The following is a 27,022-nucleotide window of genomic DNA, read 5'->3' as shown; positions in this document are numbered from 1 at the left end:
TGCGCATCTAAATTTTTATATGTCCTTCTTTCTTTTATTTTTCCCTTCCCTTTCTTTTCTTTTTCTTTTTTTTCCCTCCTCTTGCTCTCATTTACCTTTTTTTTCCTTTTCTCATCATTTTTCAAAATTTTAAATTTTTATCAAAAATCTTACCTATAAAAGCAGACTATGGAACCTTTTAATGCCTCTTAATCAATATTATACAGCATAAAGCATATTAAATGAAAGTAATTACGTATAAATTTATTTTATTATCTTATTTATTAATTCTTTAGCATGTATTGTTTAATATTAACTTTTCTGTACATTAAATATGATATCTCCAAAGTATGAATGCCTTGTAACGAAACGAAAACTTAATTTTATGTTGAATATTTGTCACAAACATTAGATTATTAAAATATATGTTGGATATCCCTTAGTATGAGACTTCATGACTCTTGTAGTCTAACGTGAGCTTTGGATTGCAAGCTCTGTGGTTAACGAACATAAATTAATTGTAAAGTTTTCAAAATTTTTCATCGTTTCTATCAGCATCTATTTTTCCTTTAAAATAATATATTTGTATGAATACAATATTTAGTAATTTTTTTATTTCCCATAATTTCGTCATTGTTTTATGGGCATTTGTTATCGCATCGAATTCTTTGAACATGATGTTTAACATTCTCATGACATATTGAGCATCATGAGAACCACACCATGGCGTGAATTCAACAACATCCAAGAATAAAACTGTTGCACTTTGTACACTGAAAGAAATATTCTTTTCTCCAGCTTGAAATCTTGGAACTAACATTGGTGGTAAAATACTTGATAGCATAGCATCTGATTTCTTCCTCTCATCAACAATAAGCTTTTCATGCATAACAATTTGTGTTTGATCTCTTCCTGAATAAATTCTTCTTCCTGATATCGCTGATGTTGAAAACTCCAAATAAACATTATTCCCTGACTTGTTGAGAAAAACTAAATCTGTTGTTTTTGTGAAAACTCTGTCTATATTTTCATCATATTTGAATCTTTCTTCTGTAAAGAAATCTTTGATTGGAGTGTTTTCAATATCCTGTTGTTTGATGCCGAATAATTCTTCGAAAGCTGCATTAACTGTTATAATTTTACTTGTTTCTTCTTGGCAAACAATTACAACATCATTCAATTTATTTACAACTTCATTTGTGAACCAAACATGTTTTTCGGAATTGTCATCATTCTTATAATTATAGTGGCCTGAAATGAGATCCATGATTCTCTGGTTGTTGAGAATTGTTGTTGCTGGACATCTCATGAACAACTTCAATGTAAACTTAAGTAATTTGTCTTCGTTAAAAGCAATTGCACAAATAATAATTGTCAGAATTAAAGTCAATATGATGAAGATAACGTTGTATTCTATCAAGTTATCACCCTGACTGTGAAGGTTTTCAACAATAATTGGAATTAATTTTTCTTCTGCTGGATAGAAAATGTTTGATATAATTCAATGGGTCCTATTTGCCATAATTGCTGCAATGAGACATCTCTAGGATCTGGATAGATACTATATAGCATATTGTTATAGAATTTCTTCATTAATCCAGTTGAAACAATAAATTGCATTGCAGAAGTTAAACAATGAACACTTTCCATAACTGTCTTAGGAGGAGTTAATCCAACAGTGCATGTCAATAAATCTGAAGCAGTATTGATTGTAGTACTCATTTCAGAGAATGGAACTTCTCTTCTATCTTCACCTCCAAGACGAATGAACTGGAAATAGTTAACTAAATATGGCAAAATTCTTTGAATATTTTGGATTTCATCATCAATACTTAATATTGATTCTTTAAATGATTCATCACAAGTTGCTAATGAAACTTTGAAAATTCTTGCACAAACACCAAATAAATAAGTAACTGATCCAAACAAATAGTTAATATGATGACAGTTAAATACCAAATTATTGGAAGAAACCATGAAACAGTTCATTCCAAGATAATAGCTGACACAAGATAAAGCAACAATAATTATCATCAAAATCAAAATGCTTGTTTCTATTGATGCTTTTGATGTTCCATCTGAAATAGAAGTAAACAATTTAATGATGCTTTCTTCTTGTCTGTTTTGCTCATAATTTGGATTTGATGATGTGTTTGTTATTGTCATTGTTTGTGTTGCTGTCTTTTCATCTTTAATTTTGTTAAGAGAAGCAGAAATTCCTGATATTACAGTTTTAGGTAAAGTTGTCATTAACTGTAAAACTTCATATCTGTTCTCTCTTAACTTTTTTATTTGTGTGAAGTAAACAATAGGATAAACAATGACATTGATACAAATAATGACTATCATAATGATCATGAATATTTTCTGATAGTCCTCATTGAGAGCAATCAAATAATTGATCATTGATTTAAGAGCTTCATTCATCGCTGTTGTTGGATAGTTATTGTTATTTCTTATGATCAATGAATCAGGACCGTTTGCAACTCCCGCATCATCGCTATCCATGTCTAATAGTTTGCCAACATGATTTGAAATGATATAGGAAATCTCTGTTGCTGTTGTCGTTGATTCTTCCCAATAAGTATTGTTCAAATAGAAGAAGAACTTAATGTTGTTTTCAAATAACAATTTTCTGACATTTTCCATATATTCATTATTAGGTTTATAAGGAATGATGTCTGTCATTAATTCTGTTGATGATGAAACTTTTGCAGCTATGAATTTCATGATTGCTTCTGTATCTCTATTATCTCCATAGCTATCCATATTAAAGTTAGGTAATAGTCTAAAGGACCCATTAATTTTGAACCTGGATTCTTTGGATCATCTAAGACTTGGAACAAAAATCTTCCAGCAAAAGCAGTCAACATTGTTATGATGTTTCTTGTTTTTGCAATTCCTTGCATCATGTAAATTGGTTTTGAATAAGCTTCTGCGTAGAATTGATATACAATAATCATTGAAACTAATAGCAAGAACACCAATAAAATGAAACAAAGCCATGCTGATTTGTAGATATAGTGAATTGCTGGAACTTCATGATTATCAATTTGTTTAGAAATTGATTCAATAGCTTCGAAATTCACCGTATCATCAAATACTGTTTCATCATTAGTTGTTGACTCGTTTTCATTTATTGTCTTTCCAGTACTCATTGAATCATTGCAATAATCAGGAATATTAGGAAATGCCATCATTCCTAACTCATGGATTGTATCTTCTTTGATTGCAATTCCTCTTTGAAGTTTAATGATTTCATCAATAGATTGCTTTGCATTTACTGGATCTCCTTTTACTTCACTTAAAAAGATTAATTTTTGTCTTGCAACAAATCTGTTATTTGGATATGTCATGACTAAATGATCAATTTCTCTTTCGCAATCATCAACTGATTCTTTTGTTCTTTTGATGGCAAAATTCAATTCATTTATGTTTCCTTGAAGAACTAAATCCCAAATATTTCTTAGTCTTGTCTTTGTTTTATTGAAATTCTTTGATAACTTTGAGATTCTTGTCTTTAACTGTGGAGTAAACTTTGTTTCTCTTGTTCTCATGATGTATCCAGCTGAGTTCAAAATGATATTTGACAAGTTTGTGTTTAACTTGAGATTACAATGTTCTGAGCAATAAAACATAATGTTCCTGTGTTCTCTGGATAGATGGAAATGAACTTTGCATAAACTGACCAAACATCACAATCCAATTTCCATTCTTCAACAGCTAATTTGAAAATATTAAAGTTAATGCAAACTGGATGTGAAAAAGTGAATCCTGTAGCAAGTAACTGTTTGAATTTGTTCTTAGTTCTGATGGATGAGATATCTTTTGTGTCATCAATTTCATCTAATATCTGTAACTCTCTTCTTCCTTTCCTTTTGATGAAAACTTCCGTCAAAACAAATGTTATAACTGAAGCAACACCAAAACCAAGGAAAAATGCGGCGTTCCATGGTTTCTTTAAGAATATAATGATCAAGTTAGCAATACATAGTTCTATACCAAGAATCGAACCACCAAGGACCATAACTTGATGCTTTTGTTTAATAAACGTACCGCAATTAAATACAGTTGTCGTGCAATAGATAAAGAACAAGATTGAGATGGCTATCATTGCTGCAGATGGGATTGCGGTGAAGTATGTCGTTAATGCAGCAACTAACGTTACAAATGTTGTTGTGATAAATAATTTGTTTTGTGGGGAACCTTCAATTGACTGGAACGAACACATTCTAAACACCAGTGATATAGAATATGCCTTAATATTGATCCAATTAAAGAGAAAGATGTTAATAAACGAAATCACTAAGGCCAAAAGATCTTTAAGATTAGGTTTAACGGTTCCTTGTATGATAGCGGATAATGTTTGGCCTGAGTATTGAGCAACAATCGGGATTAACGTGTATGGACCAACTGCATTAAAAATTGACAAAATAATGCAAGATATCTTTGGAACTTTGCTCGTCTTTTTATAAGAATATGCTGTAACAAGTAAGTGAACAACAAATACAATCAGTACCGAGTTAATCGAGTATAAAATGATGGCAGCCTTTCCTAATCTGTACTGTAACGGGACAATATGGAACAATACAGTAATGATTGACATTACCTTGTATGCGAATGTACCTGGAAGGAAAGAATCCGTGTTGGCAGAGAAGAAGGCACCTCCAATTAGTTGGAAGAATCGAATGCATGTAACAACGGAGTAAATTAATGGTATTCTTGGGGCATATATATCAAAGTAATTGAAGAGAGATATCAAATAATCGATAACACGTGTAGTGATTGGAATGTCAATAAGATCTGCATACTTGGAGATTGAGGAAGAAGCAAAGTCGGTATAAGTTACTGATGTAGATGTCAGAGCATCTTCCATGAGAAGTGAATTGACTAATTTGATTCAATTTTTAAGGAATTTAACATCAAAATATTGAGTAAATTGAATTTCAAAGGAAAATAATTAATTATTTAAATGATGTTTTAGGGCTGAACGCAGCTGCAAAAGGTATTATTATCCTATGATTTTCAAATTTTGAGAATAGTTCAGATTTGATTATTCAAAAGAAAAATTATTGTTAAATGAAATTATTATTTATCAAGTAAGGAAATAAAAATACATCGATTTAATGCAGCTCAGAAAAATATCACAATTTTTGAGAGTATTATCTAATACGAAACAAATTACGAAACGTCTCCGTTACATTATCTATACGAGAAGTATAAACTAGCAACCCAGTTAAAGATTTGAATGCATTTTAAACCACAGTTTTCAAAAAAAATGAACTCATCAAAAATTTGAGATAAGCTTTTTTAGGCGAAAATGAAATATTTTATCGGTGATATTTGTTTCTATATTACTAGAACAATCTAACTTCAAAAGTTAATGAAATTTGTAATTGAATTTTACAACATTAAAAATGATTAGCATTGATGATCGATAGTCAATTAAACATAAGAATATTTAACAATAACTATTCAAATTTTGAAAGGAAAATTGAAATTTGCATTATGTTTTTCATTCAATGGCAGTTTTGAATTATCATACTTTTATTAGTAAAAATTGAAATACAAGTTTAGCATACATCTATAAAATATAAAACTTTTCCCAGATTTGGGAAACGAAATATAATTGTGAGATAACGGTTTTTCTCAATAAAATTAACTGCACAGTTGGTCCCCTTTGTAAATATGTTAAGCTCCAAAATTCATCAATTATTCATTTAAATGCCTTTCAATCTGAATATTCAATAGCAACCATATTTTTCGTTAAATTGAAATGTCCAACAAGTACCAATATTACTAAGCATTACGAAAATCATATTAATTTTTGCAACTATTTTTAATTAATTTTTACTTTTCGTCAAAGTAGTTAGAATCAAAAAATCAAACACAAAACAAATACTAGCATATGCTATTTATAAAGTGTTTCGATTCAAAAAACTTTAAATTTGATGTTATTTAATAATTGATTAACAAATCTGATCAGACTTGAAAATAAGTCAATCAATATAATTGCATTCTATATACACATTATTTAATCATGAAATCATTAAATATTTTTCATATATATATAAATATCTTTTTGAAACAGGGTCAATTTCTCATTCCCTTGTAAAACCGAAGAAAAGAGAAAATATTTTAGATCTCTGTATTGCAAATGTAATGTAACCATTTGTAATTATATTAAAATAGTTATAATATTTTGATTATGCATACAAATATGAATAATTCCTATTTATTGAAACGTGATTGTATAATCACCAAAATGTAATATTTTATTCTTAAAGTATTACTATAAATAATAAGGCTCTTAGACTAATAAATATCAGATTAAATGATCATTTATTAGTTATTATCTGATCATTGCAAATATTTAAAGTTTAGTTAAAACTCAACTATAGTATCCTTGGACAATAGCTTTCAAGTTATATAAGATTAATTGATCAAATTTTTTATTCATATACATGAATTCTGAATACTCATAATAAGTAAGAATGCCATTTGGGGACATTTTAGAACCGCCCGAATTTTTGAGACTCTAATTTTCCAAATATAGGGGACAAAAATTTAGAAGTATTACAATTTGGAGGAGGAAATAAACCCTAAAGTGGACAAATCGACATCCTTGTAATAAGCAATACTTTTAGATAACGAAGAAATTGAAAAAGGTTATCTTCACAATGGCAAAAAAAGCCGATATTTTTCATTAACTTTGAATCTTTTTAGATTTTGGGTATCCATTATTCGTACAATAAATGATCACCCTTACATAAACCATCATATTCATCAATCTTGGTATGGTTTTTTTAAAGACGAACCAAGAAATTTGTACGTATTCGTGCAAAAAGGACCCTTCGCTCAAAATACCAACACGTTCATCAAGTGTTCAACATTTGCAAACATGCAAAATGTTTCAATATACATAAATAGCCAAAATTCAGAATTTCCTCCTATTCATACTTTAATTGAAGATTGTCATTTTCGAAATAATAGTGATCCATCACAACTATCATGCATATTTATTAAAACGCTAGGAAAAATCATTCAAAATCGAATATGTTCTACTGACCATCTAGATCCAACTATTTATCATTCAAATACCAATACAAACAATATAAACTGCATTTATGCACTTCTATTAATAACATTGAATCGATTAATATCACGCATTGCAATTATGAATCATATCAAATGCATTTACAATCTAGATTTAATACAACTTTAAAGGATATAAAATTAATTGATGAAAATTCTTTAAAGCTACTTTTGGTTGCAGATTCTCCACTGCTTGAGATCAGATATTTTATAATTAAAGGTGGATCGCTATTTATCAATACTGAAAGCTGTTTTCTACAGGAAATCTTCGCTCAAGTCAAAAACGATGTTAACATATATGTAGATTCAAACTTAACAATGCTAAATTCTTTCATAGAGGCTAATTCTTTTGAAATTCCTACAACTGATGGATACATTACTATTCAAAGTACGACTTTAAACACGAAAGAAAAAATCATTATTGATTCCAATGAAAGGATAGATATTTCAACAGATTCGGGTCCACAAGATATAAATGAAGTTATATTCGATAATAATTATTATTGCAAAGCAGCAATAAAGAAATGCATTTGCCCAAATAATAACGATTCATCAAAACTTATTATTAGAAGGAGATAATTGATTATTTCAATGAAAATAATTTATTTCATCAATTTTCCAACAAAATTTTAAGATTTATGAGCATAAATTAAGGAATTAAGTATTCATGTTATAAACTTTGATTGTATCATGAAAATCTTATAAATTTAAAGGTAGTCCAACAAAAATCCAACATGCGTCTTGATTTGAAACTCAATATGTAAGTATGAGGCATATAAGGTAGAATGTTGGTGATACTAACTCGTCAAAATCACCTTAGGAAAAAAAAACAAATTCAACGAGAGAAAATAAATTTCAGCTTTATATTTATGCACCAAAATGCGACATATACATTTTAACTTGTATTATGTAAAAAAGAATAAATTATATTTTTTTTCTTTGTAAAGTGTCAAATTTTGCTACATTTTTTCTTTGAATGAATGCTCATCCCAACTGTAATTAATTTTTTATGTTGGATTACTAACCCTTCTACACAGGAATCAAGCACTCATTTACATCATTCTTGGAGAGAATTTTTTAAAGATAAAGATTATAAGTTTTACATCTTTGCAAAAAAAAGTCCGTTTAGCACAGAAAGTAATAATTATATCAAATATTCTACATTTAGAAACTTCGAACAAGTCCCTATTTTAATCAATGTTCCAGACTCAGAATTTAACACTCTTATTGAGTATTGTCAATTCATTCACAACAGCGATTCATCAAATCCATCATCAATATCTATCACATCTAACGGCGATATCATCCAAAATTACATTTATTCCACAAACCACTTTAATACAAAACATTGTCACTCATATACTCAAACTAGCAAACGAAACATCATCAAATCGGGATCCATTCATAAATGTTATTATACAGACTCGATTATAACACTCTTTGGCCAAATATTAATTCAAACTTGTAATATTACGTTGAATTCAGCGTCAGATACCACTCACAATTGCTCATTGGCATTTTGCAAAGGTAAACATACTTCAACAAATCAACTTATTGTTTTACATAACAACACAGTAAACGATTTTTGGTTTATAGACACATCTGTCAACACTAATCACAATAATATGATATTATTTAACGGGAGTTTCAGTTTTCAAACGCTTAATCAATATTTTGATTTTTGTAGATTCATTATACATTCACTAGTTCATACGTTAGCGTCAATAATTTAATTATTGAGAGTAATACTAGAATTTTTATTGATTCGGAAACATCATTTAATACTAATTCAATGACTACTGGTGAGGAGTCTGTATTTATTCTAGGTGATGAAACAATAAATACCACCAATCCAGATTTCAATTATAGTGGAAATCCATTTGAAGGTGACGACTTTTCTTGTAAGTTCAAAATGAAACAACCACCAAAATGTAAGGAAAGTGATAAATTGGCAATATTAATATTAAGACGAAGATGATAAGTGTGATATAAATCACTATAATCAATTGAATCAATACTCTGATGCTTTTTCAAATAGTGAAATTCAATTGTAAAAACTGATACCTTACTGAATGGAGATGAAAATCACACTAAATTAACAAATCTAAGAGACTGAAGCATCGAATAATTAAATACGTTATGGCTGTTTAATTATATAAATAAACCCATTTTCCTACTTAAAGTCTCCTTATCGTTTTTCTTCCTCAATATTGAGTGAATCTCAATCAAAAAATTGAATAAAGTCCTTTGACTTCACCAGTTTTGAAGGGCTTGAAATATTGAGGGGATTTGAAATTTTGGCTCTCAAAATGTACCCTTCCTCACTACTCGAATTCCGAGCCTCTCAATGAGTTTCCTCTCAATTTTGAATGGTTTATATTGACTTTTGAATACCTTTATTGAGAACAAAAAAATAAATATATTAATAATCGTATAATATTGGCATTTTTCATAAAATGAAAACCTAAAAAAGGGGTCATTCAAAAAATGAATTGTTTTGGGGAGTAGTAGATCTAGTATCTGTATAACAAATCATAAAGATTGGCCAAAAAAATTAGGCCTAATCTCTTTTTGGTAAAATTTTGGAAATTGATCTCTCTTCATATTAGTCCGTGGTGAGGTACAGATAACAAGATGATGGAATAAATGTTTTTGATATATTCACTTTTTATCATAATAGCCGAAATTAAGTATATTGTTGATAATTTTTTGTTTCGTACCTTATTTTAGGGACATTACTATTTATTCATCTTTGTATCATTTTTCTGGAGCTAGTATTGAAAAACATGCAATGAAATCCATGTTTTCATTTGAAATCTGATAAAGTTAAACGTGCATATAAGTTTATCGCTGATATCACTTAATTGTAAATTAATGTATATGTAATTCAATTAATTAAGAAAAATTTCGGATTGTCCAAATTGAAGGATATAATTTTTTTTCTTTAGCCTATTAATCAATACATTATATTGTATTCATTGTCTAATAAGTAGTTACACTTAATATTAGGATATAACACTCTTGCTGCTTACAGATACAAATTTTGATATGATTATTTTGTTTAAAGCTATTATGCTTATAGTGATCACTTATGTAACATGTTGTATAACGTATCTATATTACTATTATTGTATTTCATGCATCTTTTTTCATGAATAAAATTTTATTGAAAAAATTCCAACTTTTCATTAATCTAAGTTGCCATCTGTGATGTTTCCTATTCTTTTACAACTATTAAAGTTTACATTAAAATTCGTATTCAAAATTTCAAAATTTTTCAAATTGATCAATACCATTATTTTAATAATATATATTTGTTTGTGCTTTTAAATTTCTTAAGCTTTCAAAATTTAAGAGAATTGATAACTTCATACAATATGATTATAATTATATGCTAATTAATAATTCTCAAAATGAAAAACAGTCTTCTCAAAACTAAATTCAATGTCTTTCAATCGAGATTTTGAGGCAACTTTAGTTAGTTATTAAGTATTTATTTATTAAATAAAAAATTATAATTTTGACGCTCTGCCAGTGGTTTGTATATATGCCGATCATGTTTTGATAGCATTCCTCGGACGGTATTTGAATTTGAACTTGCTTGCTAGCCATAAGTAAAAATCTATAATCTATAAGTATTAAAACATCTATTTTTACAATAAATAAATAAAAAGAAAAAGAAAATTAAAAAAACAAAAAAATTAGAAACATGGATAGAAAAAGAAAAAGAAAAACAACTTAAGAGTTGAGAGTATTGATAAGTTCTGCTCTGATAACTTCGTATTTCTTGTGAAGTTCCGAGAAATTCTTCTGATCAATCGCGATATCAACTGCAGACTGACCAGATTCGTCTGTTGCGTGAAGATCTCTCTCCACGATGCCAAGCCTGTCCGACATAGACTTGAGCATCTGTTGGATTTCCGATTTCGTGTACTCTGTCCTTGCAGCAAGTTTTTGAGCAATTTCTTTTGGTTTCTTTGAAGTGGCCGTGGCCGGTTTTGGCTGGAGAATCGATGTTTCCCTTTCCGCTGCGATTTTTTCGGACAAACTCTGTTCGGAATTTGCTGTTTGTGACCTTTGTTCTTCTTGTGTCTTTTCCTTCTCGTCTTTCTTCGGTTTGAGGCGCAGATCAGGATGAGAAACAACAAACTCCAATCTTCGAAAGGCTGTCATGAATTCTCCGCGTGTTCGGCCACTTAATTTCTTTCTTCGTTCTGCATTAACGACAGGAACTTCATTCCAGATGCTAATAATTGGCTGCTCCTCTTCAGCAACCTCTTCCTCGGGTTCTTGTGGCTCTGGTTCTGGAGGAGGCTGGAATTGTGGAGGTTCATTCGCCATTGAACCGAAAGCTGTCATGAAAATGTCATCTTCAGTTGTAGCAACACTTGTTGTTGACTTTAGACTTGTACTCTGGGTCTGTTGTAAAGGAGTTGACATAGAATCGACAGATTTAGTTTCATCTGTCTTTTCTAGTAGTTTGTCGGCTGATTTAATAGCGGCACTTTGTCTGTTTAGAGAGTTTATATGTTGTTTTGTGAACGAAGGAAGCGTTAAAGGATCTAATGGAATTGTTCGAAGAGTAGCAACGTTTAAAGTATGTCTGACCACTGCAGGAAGTGGTTCATCAGTTCGTAGATCGATATTTGCGGCGTTAAATGCTTGTCTGGCGATAGGTAATTGTTTTGGACGAAGAACTAAAGGATTATCGCAAATATTTACGTCTTCGAGAAGCTCTAGGTCTGCAAGTGATGTAATGTCGTCGGCCATTTCAATTGAGTTGCCACGTAAAGAGATATGAGCAAGAGATTCAAATCCGAACTGGAATTTTGGAATATGGAAGATTCCGTTCTTGTCTAATATAAGTGTCTGTAGAGATTGAATTGTAGCCAATGAGAAAAACGCTGGTTCAGAATTCAAAGAATTTCCGGTCAAATCAAGGTTTGTAAGGCATGTAAAGTGCATAAGATTAGATGGCAATGATGTGAGATTGTTGTGTGAAAGATTTAATGTTGTTAGATGTGTAATAAGTTGTAAATCTGTAATTGATCGTCCACAGTTGTTAAAACTGAGGTTTAGAGAGACGAGGCATGGCCAGGCTCTCTCATCACCACTCATTGTCTCGGATGACTTGTAATCAAACGATCTGAGTGAGTTGCAGCTGAGATCTAATTCTTTTAATTTTGGAAGTATAGCAAATGGCTCAAGTGGCAGTGCATTATCACTGAAATCTGCTTTCTCAAGAGTTGATAGCATTCCTAATGCCGTCAGATCAATATAATTCAGATGTTTTGAAGATGCATCGATTTCTTGAACGTTTTCGAAGTGTGATGTACCGAGAATATCAACAAGAAAGAGTGTATCAAGCGCTACAGTTTTGTTTTTGTTTGTTTTTGTTACAGGTTGTGTAGTTTGTTGAGGATTTTTTGTAATTTGCGTTGTCGGACCAGTTAAAGTGAAATCTGGCTTGTGTCCACCAGGTGGTCGTGCTAGCGGACCTTGTCTTTGAAACTCAAAGGGCTGCCGGAAACCCCTTGAAAGAATTTTACTCATTTTGCACTAACGAGGAAAAAACCGTTTTTTAGAAAACCCGCCATTATCAATTAATTATAAGTTATTTACTACCTTGTATGCTCCTTACATAGAATTAAGAATTGTATCGTTCAAAATTTAGCATAAAGATTGATGACTTCAATATCGACACTATTTTCCAAGATCTCATGCTCAAAAGTCCCACATTGGTTTAGAAAATCTGAGTGCTTATTAATCGTATGCCAACACTTTTATAATATGTTTAATCTACCAATTATGCAAAGCCAACATAATGAATTGGATAAATACAATAGTTTTATGATATACAGTTCTCCTGAATGAGTTAGTCCTAAATAAATTTAGCTTAATATTTAAGACTTTTACATAGATATCAAATAACTTAGAAATATCATATGATATAATCATCTCAAAGATTGTTAATTTATTTGGATTACTGCGGTGATTTAACTTTATCAGTACTCTTGATGCTGTTATTGATGTTTCACAATCATAAAGTTATTATCGCAAAATCGAGTGAGGAAAATTATGTTTGACCGACTTTAAAAAGATTCTGCGTCATCTATATTATTTGTTGGAAAAGGTAATGAGGATATAAATCTGATTTTAATTTTTGACATGATTTTCAAAATTGAGAAGAAAATTAGTTGCGATTGACACTTTTTTACTTTTCTACAGATGTATATTTGTAGAATATAGTACATAGGTAATTGATTTCAAATTTAGCATTAAATTGATACAATTATTTTGTAAAAAGTCACAGAAATTTTCTTCTAAATAATAGAATGTATTTGTGCATCTATATTAAGTGCTCATCAAAAATGACAACTGTGACGGTTTCCCTCAAATTATTTACACCAAAGGATAAAAACCATTAATATATGCATAGACAAATTTAAATTGAAATAAACATATTGAATGGTCCAGAAACTTAACCATTCAAAAAACTTCATGGAGATCGATAGTAAGAATCGCACTATGCTTGAATTAGTTATTAACCAAATCTTCCTAACTAGTTCATATGGATGTGCACGTGTTTCAACAACTGTTATCCGTACAGTTTTGGATTATATCATAAATGTGCTCAAGAATGATCAGACATTAGTTGAAATGAATGGCGATGTTACGATCGTTGGTGACTTACATGGCCAAATGGTGAATTTGGTTCGTGCATTAAGTGCCGGCCAACTTAATCCAACATCTAAGTTTGTTTTTCTTGGAGATTACGTCGATCGCGGTCAAAACTCGCTTGAAGTTATAGTACTCCTTTATGCTTTGAAGATCCTATATCCAAACAACATTTGTTTACTTCGAGGAAATCACGAAGCACAATTACAATCCGAGCCAGATGGATTTTACTGCGAATGCTGCAAGAAAGCAAACACTTCTATATATGAAGAATTTATCAAATCCTTTGATTATCTTCCTCTTGCTGCAATTGTAAATAAATCCATCTTTTGCGTGCATGGTGGAATCTCCCCTCATCTTGATTTCGTCCAGCAAATCCGAGAAATTCGTCGACCAATTGGTGTTCCACTTCGTGGTTTAATTACAGATCTTCTTTGGAGTGATCCAGATCCAAAATGCTACACATTTGGAGGAAACCCAAGAGGACAAACAGTTACATGGGGTAAAATATCCTCAGATCGCTTCTTAATAAGGAATCATCTAAAAATGATTGTCCGCGGTCATCAAGTTGCTATTGATGGATACAAATATCCACTTACTGACAGATCTGTTGTTACATTGTTTACTGCTTCTGATCCAAGTTTCATGGCTTCAGGAAAATCTTGTGTTATGAAAGTTTTCTTTACTGAAAACTCTTATAAATTCATCGAGCTCAATGAAAAGACACCGAAAATCTCGATTTTCTCTTTACATGCGGATCCAAACAAAAAGAAATCCGATGCTCTTCCTCCACCTGTTCCTGAGAAGAATCTTTCTAGACTTACAAGGAATTCTTCAACAGAAATGTTCCATGTTAAGAAAGAACAACAGAAACCAACGAGACTTCGTAGAGCTAATTCATTCAAGGTATTGTTATAAAATTTATTCTTTTATTATGTAACAAAATATATACGCCTTAATTTTTAGTCTGAATATGAATCATCTGCTAATCTTTGTTTTTTAGATTGGGAAATTTTCTTTTTCTTTGGTTTTCCAACTTTAGGAGCCACTTTCTTAGATTCCTCTGTTTCATGATAATATCTCCATGGCTTGCTAATCCATGGTTCCCCTGCATAATCAATTCCAATTCTAGGTGTTGATATATAATCCCATTTCACACCATCATCTTCTAACCACATGATATCTGAAGTGCAAAGATCGATACCATACAAATCTTTGCTAATTTCTAAGCGTGAACCTACACGACCTGGCCCTGGAGCAGTCTCAATTCCTCTAATTAGGGTTGCTTGAGGCTCATCAGCATTTCCAGTTACTATATTTATTAACCAATGAATACCATAGCACATATACACATAAAGATGACCTCCTTCTAAAAAGAAAGCTTTTGTTCGCTCTGTTTTCCCCTTTGATGCATGGCATGCAAGGTCATCAGGTCCTCTATATGCTTCTGTTTCATTAATTCTAAATTTTTTTATTGTCTCATCAGAGAATTTTCTGCAAAGAAGCTTACCAATGAGTTTTTGAGACACATCTACTACATCGTCTTTGAAAAATTCCCTTCCAATTCTTTCCGATGAAGATTTCATTTTCCAACAAACAAAAAAATGAAAGGAAATGTTAAAGGAAATGAAGATATAAATATACAAACAGATGAACTTGCATGTAATATTAAAACGAATTCAAAAAATCGAAAAGATACAAACAATTTTTATTTTGGTAAATCTAGAGTGAAAATAAGAGAGCACATATTCATCATTATAGCAAATAAAGATGAAACATTTGCTATCATATTAGGTTTTGCATTACAAAGCATGAAAAATACAGATGATGTTATAAAAACAATAATAATTCTATGAAGAATAGATAGCTTAATATATTGGTTGAAGAATGAACCAGTTACATGAAACATAAATACAATTAAAGTCAAATCTGCAACAGCAATATATGGAAAATGAACCAAAAACGATAAAGCATATAGAAAACCTGCCAATATCATCGAAGAGAAGCATAATACAATGTGTGGCCTGATGCAATTCATAGAAAAATAACCACAAATGTCTCCCATTGTTCCTGAGCAAAATACAATGGTGTGGAGTAGCGCAATATTATTTAAATCTGGTGAATCTATGAAAAATCTGAACCTAGGAAAAATCATTATCTTAATTAAAGAGTAAAATAGATAAGCTGCAAGTAAATAGACGTTTTTCGTAGTTTTTTCGTTCTTTTTTGGTTCATATTGCTTCGATTTATACATGAAAACGGATAGAACTGAAACTATAAAGTAAATCATAGACATCAAATAGATATAGTCGAGATTTGATGAAGAATTAGAGAATATTAGTTGATTGGAACCGGCTGTAAATAGAAATAATAAGACCTTTGTGAAACGTAAATTGTTTGAAAACGCAAATTTACTATCTGCATCGTTTTGGTAAAAATTAGATCGATATTCTGTTAAAAATTTATCTACGGAGCATCTGCTGAAAGAAATTAAAGCATTTGCGCAAAGATGATTTATGGGGCCACCAATAAATCTGAGTAAACAAGACAAAATAGCGAAAAGCTGAAAGAACATGTATGATATTTTTGGACTAAATTCCATATATAGCTCGAAAGGGAATAATGTTGCTAATTCTTCAAAAATGTAAGAAGTGATGATTAATAAAGCAATTGTTTCTGTAGAATATTTATTAAATAAGTATAAAGAGTATAAGAATGGCTGTTGCATGTAAAAACCAAATTGCGTCAGTGCATATATTCCAAGATATATAAAAAATTTTCGACGTATTTTCTTTCTAATATCTGAAGGTGATATAAAAATGAGAGATCCTGATAATGATAGTGTTAAAATACACACACATGGTAATAACAAAACTATCATTTGATCAGTATCATATTGAAGCATAAAAAAAATGAATTAAGATTAGTGGATATATCTTCGAAAACATACGTCATGGTGATATGAATGTTTAAACATTCTTGAAACCAGACCATATTACTAATTCATTTGAAATCATAAATAGATATCTTCTATTATGGATTCTCATAGCTTTGTATGTGTTAGTGGCAGTTTTCACATTTCAGCAAAGCTTAAGGAAAAAATAAGTATTTAATTTTTGATTTTTTATCACAAACACCACTTAATATTGCAACTCTACTAAATTTTAGTGGAAATATATGTTGTTTGTTTGCATACTCATACAGGGAAAAGTAATTGATCAAGAAATTCTGTAAAATAGATGAAGATATATCTGAAGCGATGTCTTTATGCTTTAGTCTCAAGACAAGAATAAGAGAATCAGTCATCATATTATATTGAATGTGTCAGTAAAATTCAGAAGAATTTCATACTAAAATCTGTCACTTTTCAAAAATAATTCAAGAAATGCTTCATTTTTTCATTTTCTACAAAGAGAGTGTCTTTCTAACATTTCATCCAGAGGTCAACACATCGAATGTTCAGTCACTTGTTGCTCAAACGTTGAATATCACGAAATCTTATAAATATAAAATCGATACAATAGAATTTAAGATCGAGCACGATGACGATAGATTCTTCTACGTAGATCATGCCATTGGTTCATCTCATAAAGTTTATGGAAAATGGTTATTTAATTTTACGGCGCAAAACAACACTCTAACTACAAACATATTCAAATTAATGAGTAATTTCAGTTCAGATGATAATTTATTGGTAAATATTAGTTATGAAAAAGAATTCAATTCTACTTTGATAAAAACAGAGATTAATACATATTCAGCAAGTGTCATCGGTTTTATTTCGTATACAATGGTATTCTTCTTGTTATTGAAGTTCTATTTCTTTTATACAGGAAAATCTTTTGATGTTTTCATCCGAAAATACCTAAAACTATTCTTACTACTTAATTCTGACACAGATAACTACCATAAGCACCATACTTTCTTTATAACATTGAAAATTTTAGTTCTTTTTTCTCAAATTTATCTTTTCCTCAATTTCTACGACAGTTCACAAAATCCTAGGATATATATACTCCTAATCTTCTGTTTAATATTTTCAGCCATCAGTCAACAATACTTTATTGGTTTTTTTCTTTGTTCAATAATATTTTTATTTTTTTCATCGATGACAGTACTTAAAACTAAGGAATACGATTGGAATATGGCTAAAGAAGTTGATCCATTTGCTAATATAACGATTAAAGGAGGATTTTCACTTGATAAGAAATTTGAAATTGATTTCAATCAATCGGAAGAATATATTAAGCAGAAACTTGATTTAGATGGTTGTAAATTATGTAGATCTGGTATAGTTAATATCTCTAATTCAACACAAAAGGATTTAGTTGTAATGTGTGCGTTTAGAAGGATGGATGATGCATATCCTAATATCAGAAGCATCAGATCTGCAGGATGTAAAGCTACTATTGTAATATTTACTGATAAATTGCCGAAACATGAAAAACTATTTCAAAAATGCGGAGTTTTAATCAGTGTTATTCCAGGAACAGAGAATCTTCCTAAGACGGAAATGATGTATTTCAGATTTATAGCTATGAAAATCTTCTTAGAGCATCATAAAGATGATTTTGACCGAGTTTTATACGTTGATATCTTCGATTCATACTACCAAGCAGATCCATTTACAGGAACGGTATCTAATAATACTATATATGTCAGTAGTGAGAAAACTTATCACAGAGAATCAGGCTGGAGTCTTGATTGGGCAAGAAATCTGAAAGGTATTGATTTTTATAGATTTTTCGGAGATAAATTGATATTCTGTGGTGGTACTTTCCTAGCTGATACGTATACAATGCTAAAAGTAGCAACTCTTGTCTCATCAATGGTGAAAAAGAACTATGAAACGTTCTTGGTCGACCAAATTGCATACGACTGGGTTCTTGCTTCTGATATACCTGAGAGATTAGGAATTAATGTACTCGTTAACCCACATTTCGCATCAATTCACTTCAAGATTGATGATTATCATGATAATGCTATTGGAAATATATCATATGAAGGTGATGGTTTCAAGCCAGCTATTTTGCATCAGGTTACAAGAAGAGATTCACTTGTTAAAATCTTTTTCGATGCTTGCAAGGCAGAATGGAATGATAGAATGAAATAATTATATACATTTATGGTATAAAGTTTTTATTTATTTAAATATTGCATATGTAAAACTTATTTTCATATGTTAGAATGTTCAAATTCATTTCTGTGATTAAATAATTTGCGAGTTCTTCTAGAAATAGAGAATCTCCATGATTAATATTTTTACGGCATATATATTATAATTATATGCATAATAAGGGAGCAAATAGTTAAATTTTGCAGCTAAAAAATAACAAATTCATGTGTCGTTTATGTTTATTGATAGTACGAATTGGAATTTTGGATCTTTAAGTCTATATCTTCATTATGCTTGGGGTTAGGCAAGACGATCAATAATTATACTGAAGAGAAGTGAATTCACTTCTTATTTATCCTATTGAAATTTGATATCGGTTCGACTTTCAATTATTGAACTTTTTTCATCGTCTTGATTTATCACAATTATTTGAAAAGTTTACTCATCGATGATACATCGAAAGCTACATAGAATTCTATTTAAAATATTTCTTTTCGGATTTTCTGCATTGTTGCTTTTTTTACAACATTCAATTCAAATTATTGACCGAAGATAATTCGAAATATTATTAATTAGATATCCTTCCTTAAATATCGATTAAATTTAACCGCGGAGATTTTCACAATTTTTTGAAATTCTATTGAAAATACGATAAATCGAGTTCACTTCATTTATTGTAATGTCAGCATTCGCTAACACTCCAGAAGCTCCTCCGGATGCCATTTTCGGTGTCGCTACAAAGTACAACGCTTCCAAGCTCGAGAAGAAGGCCCTTCTCTCTGTAGGCGTTTATCGTACAGAAGATGGCAAGCCATACGTCTTCCCATGCGTCCGCAAAGCTGAAGAAAAGATGCTTGGAAAGCACAGCAAGGACTACCTTCCAATGACAGGAGATGCCGCTTTCGTTAAGGCAGCTCGTGAATTCCTTTGGGGCCCAGTTCTCCCAGAAATCGCCGCCAGAACAACATCAGTCCAATCATGCGCTGGTACTGGTGCTCTCTATATGGTTGCAAGATTCGCCAAGGACCATCTTAAGTGCCCAATGGTTCTTCTCTCCAACCCAACATGGGCAAACCATAAGGCTATCTTCGGCGAGCAGGGACTCAAGCTCGGAACATATGCTTGGGCTAAGGATTGCAGACTCGATTGCGATGCTTGCGTTAAGTCATTAGAAGAAGCTCCAGAGGGCTGCCTTGTTCTTCTTCAGGCTTGCGCTCATAACCCAACAGGTATCGACCCAACACCTGAGCAGTGGCAGAAGATCTTAGGGGCAATCAAGGCAAGAAAGCACATTGCATGCTTCGACTTCGCCTACATGGGCTGGGCTTCTGGTGATCCAGACACAGATGCCTCCGTTGTCCGTAACTTTGCCAAGGACGGAAACTTCTTCTTCGTTTGCTTCTCATTCTCAAAGTGCATGGGACTTTACGGAGAACGTACAGGCTGCGCTCACTGCGTCTGCGCTAATGAGCAAGAAGCTAAGTGCGTTGGCTCTCAGTTTGCTACAATTGGCAGATTCACATACTCTGTTTGCCCACAGAATGGTTCTTACATTGCCACAGAAGTTATCAACGATCCAGAACTTCACAAGGAATGGCTTGAAGAACTCAAAGAGATCTCAAAGAGAGTTATCGACATCCGTGCCAAGTTCGTTCAGCTTCTCGAGCAGAAGACTGGAAAGTCCTTCGATTTCATCGCTCAGCAAAAGGGTATGTTCGCTCTTACAGGCTTAACTCCAGATGAAGTTAAGATCCTTGGCGATGAGGAAGGAGTTTTCATCCCATCAAATGGCCGTATCTCAGTCCCAGCTCTCAACAACTCCAATGTCGAGTTTGTCGCCCAAGCTGTTGCAAATGTCGTTGCAAAGCGTAAGTAAAAATTTAGTTTTGGTTATTTTACATAATTGAAATTATTTCTTTTTACTTTGTTTAAGGTATTTGGCTAACTTATATTTTCCTGATAATTTAGTTGGTGTTCTATGAAAGACAGTATAATTATATTTGATAATTAAATTAGGATTTAATATTAGGGCATATTTTACTTGCTTCATAGTCAATATAAAATTTGTTCAATATTAATAATTATCACTGTTTTAACTAATCATAGAATTACCTTTTTAAATGTGAAAATCTAAATTCAATAACGAAATTTCCAAAAAAAATTCGATAATTAAATTTTCATTATCAAATTTGTTGCATTCATCATCATTTTTCAAATTTCGAAAAAAATTTGGAAAATTCCAATCTTCAAAGTTGAGGTGAGCAGGGTCTGTGTAAGCTGTTATTATGTTTCCACTTCATTTGGAGCAAAATTAATAGCCAACAATATTTTTCCTGCTCATCTCTTCATAAAATCTAGATTGATTCAATCTCCAAGTACAGTATATTAAGATTTGCTCTCAAAACAAGATTGACACGAAAATAAATTTTAATTTTCATCCACAGAAACCAAATTCAACAAAAATTCTCACGGCACATAAATCAAAAACATTTGAAACATTCATTAATTACCTTGGTTATTCAATAATTACGCTTTTTAAAAAACTAATCTATATAAATTTCCCTATTTGATAAATCAGACCAAAACAAGAATCATCGGTTTTTCTACATCCATCAGTCTACTCTAAATTATACAATTTTATTAGTCAAAACTCTTTGATTTATTAATAATTTTTTTTTACAAGATCTTTTCGATTATCATCCTTAAGGAAACAGTTTTTACTTACAAAAATACCATTAATTTTTCAAGAATAAAAAAAGATTTTTTTAAATTTTAGAAAAAAAATATAAAAAAATAACGTGAATTACAATAAAAAAATACAAGGTAATTAATCATTGTGTGGGATATCATCATCTGTTGAAGAAGTCGACAAACTCTCAGTCAATTTACGAACCAAAGTTGGATTTTCATTTTCCAAAGGAGAATCATTGTTTTCTTGTTGTTTCTCTTTTGTTTCTTCTTCATCTGAGTCAGTTTCCGACAAACTTTGCTTTATTTGCTGATTATTATTTTCCTGCTGATCATTTGATGAGAAAACTGATGAATTAGGTCTTAATCTCTGTTTTTCTTCATCATCTGAGGAATGATCTGATAAAATTTCTTTAATTTCAGATTCCTTTAACTTCTTATCTCCATCTTCTTCATCATCTTCTTCCTCATCACTTGAGGATGATGCAATTCTTCTAATGTTTGAATTTTGGATATTATTATCCAAAATAATTTCATTATCAGACGAAGAATCCTGAGATTTGTTCAACTGAGGGAGATCTGAGTCAGAAGTAGTATTTTCGTTCTGTTGGCCGCCCTCTATTACTGGACAGTCCTCATCCATTCTTTGGTAGAACAAAACGTAGGCAGAAGCGTTATGTGCTGAAGCAGCCGTCGATTCACTGGCACTAGAATCATTGAAGGAGTACCATTCGCCTGTATTCTTGTCCAAAGGCGAAACAACTGCATGAGCAGTGTAATGTCCTCCTCCAAGAGATCCCATATGCTCGGAAACCGCGTATAGTTGGTATTTCGTGCATCCCGGATGAGGTCCGACTATGTACTTTCCGATGTCAATTACATCAGGATAATCTACGTACCTTTCATCCTTATGGGAGTAGTATTCTCCTGCGGAGAACCTCTTGAGGTGTATGACTAAGCACTTAGGAACGCTCCACAAGTCCATTTTCTTCGTTGCGCAGACGAATTGTTCGCAATTAGGGCATCTCCACTCGTTATCTTCATCCAGGACTTCTTCTGTGCAGAAATACTCGAAGCACTTGTCCAAAGTCACTCCGCCTGATTCGTTGTCCATGGAATTATCTTCGACAATTTCTGATGAGTGTTTCATCAACTGGGAATACAAGAATCCCTTTTTCTCGGTCCTGTATTCGTCGTTTATGTAGAGAGTGGCCGTTATTGATGTAACATTTGGATATTCATCAGAATAAGTGAAAGATGTAGAGTTATCGTAGTAATATGTGCTTTTGAGTGATGCCGTGAATATCTTGTCTTGCTTTATTTGGATGTCTTCGCCGTAATATTGTGTTTTTTCTTTCATTTCTTTTCCTTCTTCTGTTTCTTGCAAATTCTTGTTCCAGACTTCTTTTAGATAGACTTCTGCTTCATCTTCGAGTTGAGTTAATGCTTTAGATGTCTTCTCGGCTGAATCATTTTGATCAAAATTGAAATTATTCGAATCAAAAGCGTATTCCTTTGAAATTGGCAACAGGAAATATTCACCTACATTCTTTAGTTGAGGTGTAGAGTAGTAATAGTTGTCTTTCTGCATAGTTTTTACGATACATGGAACATAAAGTTTCGAAACATCGGGAATTTCAAAGGCAATGTAGTTACAAACGGAGTATCCTTCAATGATACCCAATTTCAAGCTCTTGGCCGTAGAAAGCGAACAGATTACGACTTTTACGTCCCTTGAAATTGCTTTTGAAATGGCATCTTCGTAATCTTTTTGTTTTGGAATGATCGGAACGTTAAGGCTGAGTGTCTCGTATTTTTCGGAGAAGTTGTATGGAACGAAAGTAACTTTTACCTGTTTAATTTTTGGATTCGAAATTGGAAGACTCAAATGGGAATAAGGATCAAAAACAACGATTGTCTTTCCACATTTAGGACATATACATCTCGATCTGAGCTGTGCATAGAAGATATCATGAATTATCGAATCATTTCTCTTCATGTGGTTTGTCCAGGCCAAATCTGCTGTTTCTGCATCGTTTATGCCATCACCAATGACTGTATCTATCTGGGGTTTGACTCTGCAGCGATTTAAGTCTTCATGGATTCCATCCAACATAAAAGTGATCAATTCATGGGAATCTTGTTGTCCCCAGCCAGCGAATCTCGATGAGAATTCACCGATTACTTGTTTTAACTCGCTTGGAGCTAAAACTCTCGAATTTCCACTCCAAACTTCTTCCAACAACTTCTGGAAGGCACGAACAAGGCGGCCTTTGGTTCCTAATGGATTGATCTCGTTGATGTCTTGTTTCCAGCTCTCTCCGAGAAGCATTTTTACTAATGGTTTAGAATGCATGAGACATTGAATGCCGGAATTGAAGAAACAGGTGTTGCCGAGGTTCTGGAAGCCAACTTTGCCTGGACCAGGTGGTGTTCCATAGGAATAACCGTAATAACCGCCATAATGGTTATAATTATAGGAGTTGTAGCTTGGTGTTTGGTAGTTATACGATGTAGTATAAGAGTCATTGTAATTGAAGTTGTATGTTCCTGTGTAAGATGTTGTATTGTACTTTGGAATCGTTTCTGAGTACCAGGAGCCGTTTTTGAGCTTGTAGTCGAGGAGGATGTCATTGACAGTGGCAATTGAGTAGTCATCTAAGTACTTTCCAATTTCGAGTTGATTAGAAAGAGTTTTATTGTAATAATCGAATAATCTGAAGTCGCTGAATGTTGGATTGTCAATCATTGTGTTCTGGTCTTCAGTGGTTGTCTCGGTGGCCGTATACGCTGAGCTGTATTCCGAATTATTGAAAATAATATTTGAATTTTCTGATAATTTTGGAGATTTGTCATCAGAAGATGAATCAGAATCGACCAATGGTTGTATATTGTTCTGTACATTGTTGGAATCTGAAAAAGAAATTGGAGCTTCTTCTTCATTGACAGAATTGTTTGTATAGGGATTGGAATTGTTGGCTGGAGCTCCTGTTGCCACTGGAGCATCTTCTTCGACCGTAGAAGTGATTGGTTCGTAAGGATTTACATTATTTACGATATTGCTTGAATTTTCGGTTTTTTCTGGAGTGTTTTCTTCATCTTTAGGTTCTTGGTCTTCGGAATACTTTATATCAAATAATGCAAGACATTTTTTGAGATATTCTTTGATAGAAATGAATTTAGGGACAATTAACGGTTTAGAATCATCCCCAAAGTTGATACGAGTTTCAAATGCTTCAAGAACTGGTGTAGCTTTTTCTTCTTTCTCATCATATTCAACAGCAACTGTAGATTCGATTCCTCCGTACCATTTTTGGAAGTATTCCCAGGTAGGCTTAGTAACAGGCGTGTAGTCTTTCTCTCTGCCGAAAATTGGTGTTCTTGTCCTAATATTGTAGTTTTTACGCGTTATAATTGGACCTTTAGGTGGCATAGATGTTCCTTCAGCACTTGCAGAATATACATAACTGAACCATTGGTTCAAAAAGTCAGAAGGAATGAGGTATGCATCTTGGCCCACCACGTATTGGTCTTGATCTGGAATACTTTCAATGATTTTGAGCTGCTCGTCAGGAGGTGGCATGTCCTTTGGAGCCATGCTAAATGAATTGAAAGGAACAGTATTAGATTCATTTTTATAGTCAGATGAATTAGATGAAGATGAAAATGATAATGAACTAGAGAGAGATGAATTTTTAGCTTTGATGACATTGCTGTGATTTGTTAAAAGTTCATCCGCTTCCATACAATTTTTAAAATTAAAAAAATTTACCCAGATCTTTTTTTTTCCAAAATTTCTCGATTAGCTCTGAATTTTTTTGAGAAAATTGGTCACATTGTTGCATGCTAAGTTCGGTCAAAATGTAAACCTCTCAATTTTATCGTCGGGGAAAGTAACTCAATTCCTTCAAAATTATTCTTTAAATATTGAATTTAAAGTTATTTAATTTGGATTAGAAATAAATAGGCTAATACAATATTTAAAAATGAGAAAAAATAACTTTTCAAAGAACTTTTCATAATCTCAAAGAAAATTTTTTATTCAATAATTATATAAATTAATTAACATTCATAATGGAATTGGATTTTTTTTATAAAAAATTGGTCCTACTTAACTTTTTGAGAGAATTTGGCTTTTCATTTTTTATTATGAGTAGACCAACCATTCCTTCTTGGTGGTTAATTCAAACACGCGAAAAACTTGAATCTCGCGAACTCAATTATTTAATTGCGTGTAAGCGAGTTCCATACGAGGATGAAATGAAGTGTGAATTTAGATCAATTTCGAAAAACACACTTAAAGCAGCATACACAAATGCAAATTTAACGCCCCCAAACGTTAAACCTGGTCCGGCACCAGATGATATTACTCCTGAAAATTTGCAATATGTTCTCCAAAAATTTCAGGAATATAAGTGCGGAATCCAAAAGATGTTTTGGCGTTTAAACATGGATCAAAATGTTTATTCAGTTTCCTACAATAAACTCAGAAGAATTTACAGTATTTTGGAGATCAAAGAACCAAAAAGTGACAGGCCCCCTCAAAAATATTATACGCCATATGAAGCAACAAAACCTGATACCATATGGCATGTAGATGTTCATTTTTTATACGGTTCACAGAGGTTACCTGTTTATGGTATAATAGACGATAAATCTCGGTTTTTGTTGGCTTTAAAAATTTTGCCAAATAAATCTTCCGAATCTACAACAAGAGTTGCCGAAGAAACGATTGGCTTATATCAAAAGCCATTTTGTTTCTGGTCCGACAACGGGGAGAGAATATGGGCCAATTTTATAATTGGCTCATGCGAAACAACATTCAAATCCGCCACACTCTCCCCCATATGCCGCGCCAGAACGGCAAGATTGAAAGGCTCTGGCCGTCTCTTGAAAGAAATGTCGGCCGGTCTTCAAATGCAAAACAAATTCAAGAATTTCTTGATAAATTCAGGAAAAATTACAACTCAGTACCACATAAAACCCTTCCCAAAAAGGGTTTTCGCAGTTAGTATGGGTTAGTTGTGTACGGAGGCACTGCGAGCCTCCTTACCCATTATATGTGAATTTGACACTTTACAAAACCGTTAACATATATTTTACAAATCAAACGCAAAAACTAACTTAACCTTAAATATTTACAAAACCGCCAACCATTTCACCTCACTAACGTTTTCACAAACGACTTCACTAATGTAAAAAAATAAACGTTCTCATAAATTTTCTTCTATATCTTCATCGTCAATGTTAACTCTATTGTAGTCATCTTGAAGTCATAAAGTTTCTCAAGTTTTGAAATGCATAGTCTTGTTAACTTACCTTCATCATCATAAGTTTTATAAAACTACCATGACAATCTTTATACACAGTCAGTGTATAGTCAACTGGTCTAGGATGAAGTGTAAAGAACATGTTATACTCAGGAAGGAAGAATAAATGTTTAAATGTATGTTTGTTATATTTTTC

At 32.1% G+C, this 27,022-nt stretch overlaps 8 protein-coding genes and 1 pseudogene across 9 annotated transcripts, besides 2 other annotated features; 3 read left to right on the top strand and 6 right to left on the bottom strand.

Annotated features, from left to right (window-relative positions):
• Positions 1-100: part of a mobile genetic element that runs on past the window's edge.
• Positions 101-508: 408 nt separating this feature from the next.
• TVAGG3_0671530 (guanylate cyclase protein) lies at positions 509-1,288 on the bottom strand (the record flags this gene model as incomplete). The annotated part of the gene is made up of 1 exon (XM_001311905.1): positions 509-1,288. One exon carries the CDS (start codon positions 1,286-1,288, stop codon positions 509-511), a length of 780 nt encoding a protein of 259 aa, XP_001311906.1.
• Positions 1,289-1,440: 152 nt separating this feature from the next.
• TVAGG3_0671520 (guanylate cyclase protein) lies at positions 1,441-2,667 on the bottom strand (the record flags this gene model as incomplete). The annotated part of the gene is made up of 1 exon (XM_001311904.1): positions 1,441-2,667. The coding sequence occupies one exon, from the start codon at positions 2,665-2,667 to the stop codon at positions 1,441-1,443; it is 1,227 nt and encodes a 408-aa protein (XP_001311905.1).
• Positions 2,668-2,705: 38 nt separating this feature from the next.
• TVAGG3_0671510 lies at positions 2,706-3,172 on the bottom strand (annotated as a pseudogene). Its single transcript has one exon. A coding segment is annotated over exon 1 (467 nt).
• Positions 3,173-10,737: 7,565 nt separating this feature from the next.
• On the bottom strand, positions 10,738-12,828 carry TVAGG3_0671500 (uncharacterized protein; the record flags this gene model as incomplete). Its single annotated transcript, XM_001311902.1, has 1 exon — positions 10,813-12,627. One exon carries the CDS (start codon positions 12,625-12,627, stop codon positions 10,813-10,815), a length of 1,815 nt encoding a protein of 604 aa, XP_001311903.1.
• A 714-nt stretch (positions 12,829-13,542) lies between these two features.
• Positions 13,543-14,670, top strand: TVAGG3_0671490 (phosphoprotein phosphatase protein; the record flags this gene model as incomplete). Its single annotated transcript, XM_001311901.1, has 1 exon — positions 13,543-14,670. One exon carries the CDS (start codon positions 13,543-13,545, stop codon positions 14,668-14,670), a length of 1,128 nt encoding a protein of 375 aa, XP_001311902.1.
• A 44-nt stretch (positions 14,671-14,714) lies between these two features.
• On the bottom strand, positions 14,715-15,338 carry TVAGG3_0671480 (DNA-7-methyladenine glycosylase protein; the record flags this gene model as incomplete). Its single annotated transcript, XM_001311900.1, has 1 exon — positions 14,715-15,338. The coding sequence occupies one exon, from the start codon at positions 15,336-15,338 to the stop codon at positions 14,715-14,717; it is 624 nt and encodes a 207-aa protein (XP_001311901.1).
• Positions 15,339-17,135: 1,797 nt separating this feature from the next.
• On the top strand, positions 17,136-19,214 carry TVAGG3_0671470 (nucleotide-diphospho-sugar transferases family; the record flags this gene model as incomplete). The annotated part of the gene is made up of 1 exon (XM_001311899.1): positions 17,861-18,865. One exon carries the CDS (start codon positions 17,861-17,863, stop codon positions 18,863-18,865), a length of 1,005 nt encoding a protein of 334 aa, XP_001311900.1.
• Positions 19,215-19,543: 329 nt separating this feature from the next.
• On the top strand, positions 19,544-20,873 carry TVAGG3_0671460 (aspartate aminotransferase family; the record flags this gene model as incomplete). Its single annotated transcript, XM_001311898.1, has 1 exon — positions 19,548-20,744. One exon carries the CDS (start codon positions 19,548-19,550, stop codon positions 20,742-20,744), a length of 1,197 nt encoding a protein of 398 aa, XP_001311899.1.
• A 186-nt stretch (positions 20,874-21,059) lies between these two features.
• Positions 21,060-25,310, bottom strand: TVAGG3_0671450 (ubiquitin carboxyl-terminal hydrolase family; the record flags this gene model as incomplete). The annotated part of the gene is made up of 1 exon (XM_001311897.1): positions 21,696-25,301. One exon carries the CDS (start codon positions 25,299-25,301, stop codon positions 21,696-21,698), a length of 3,606 nt encoding a protein of 1,201 aa, XP_001311898.1.
• Positions 25,311-26,562: 1,252 nt separating this feature from the next.
• Positions 26,563-27,022: part of a mobile genetic element that runs on past the window's edge.

This window comes from Trichomonas vaginalis, chromosome III (genome assembly GCF_026262505.1).
Source record: "Trichomonas vaginalis G3 chromosome III, whole genome shotgun sequence".
Lineage (NCBI taxonomy): Eukaryota > Parabasalia > Trichomonadida > Trichomonadidae > Trichomonas > Trichomonas vaginalis.
Note: the sequence above shows the minus strand (reverse complement) of the source record. Positions and strands in the feature narration are given on the sequence as shown.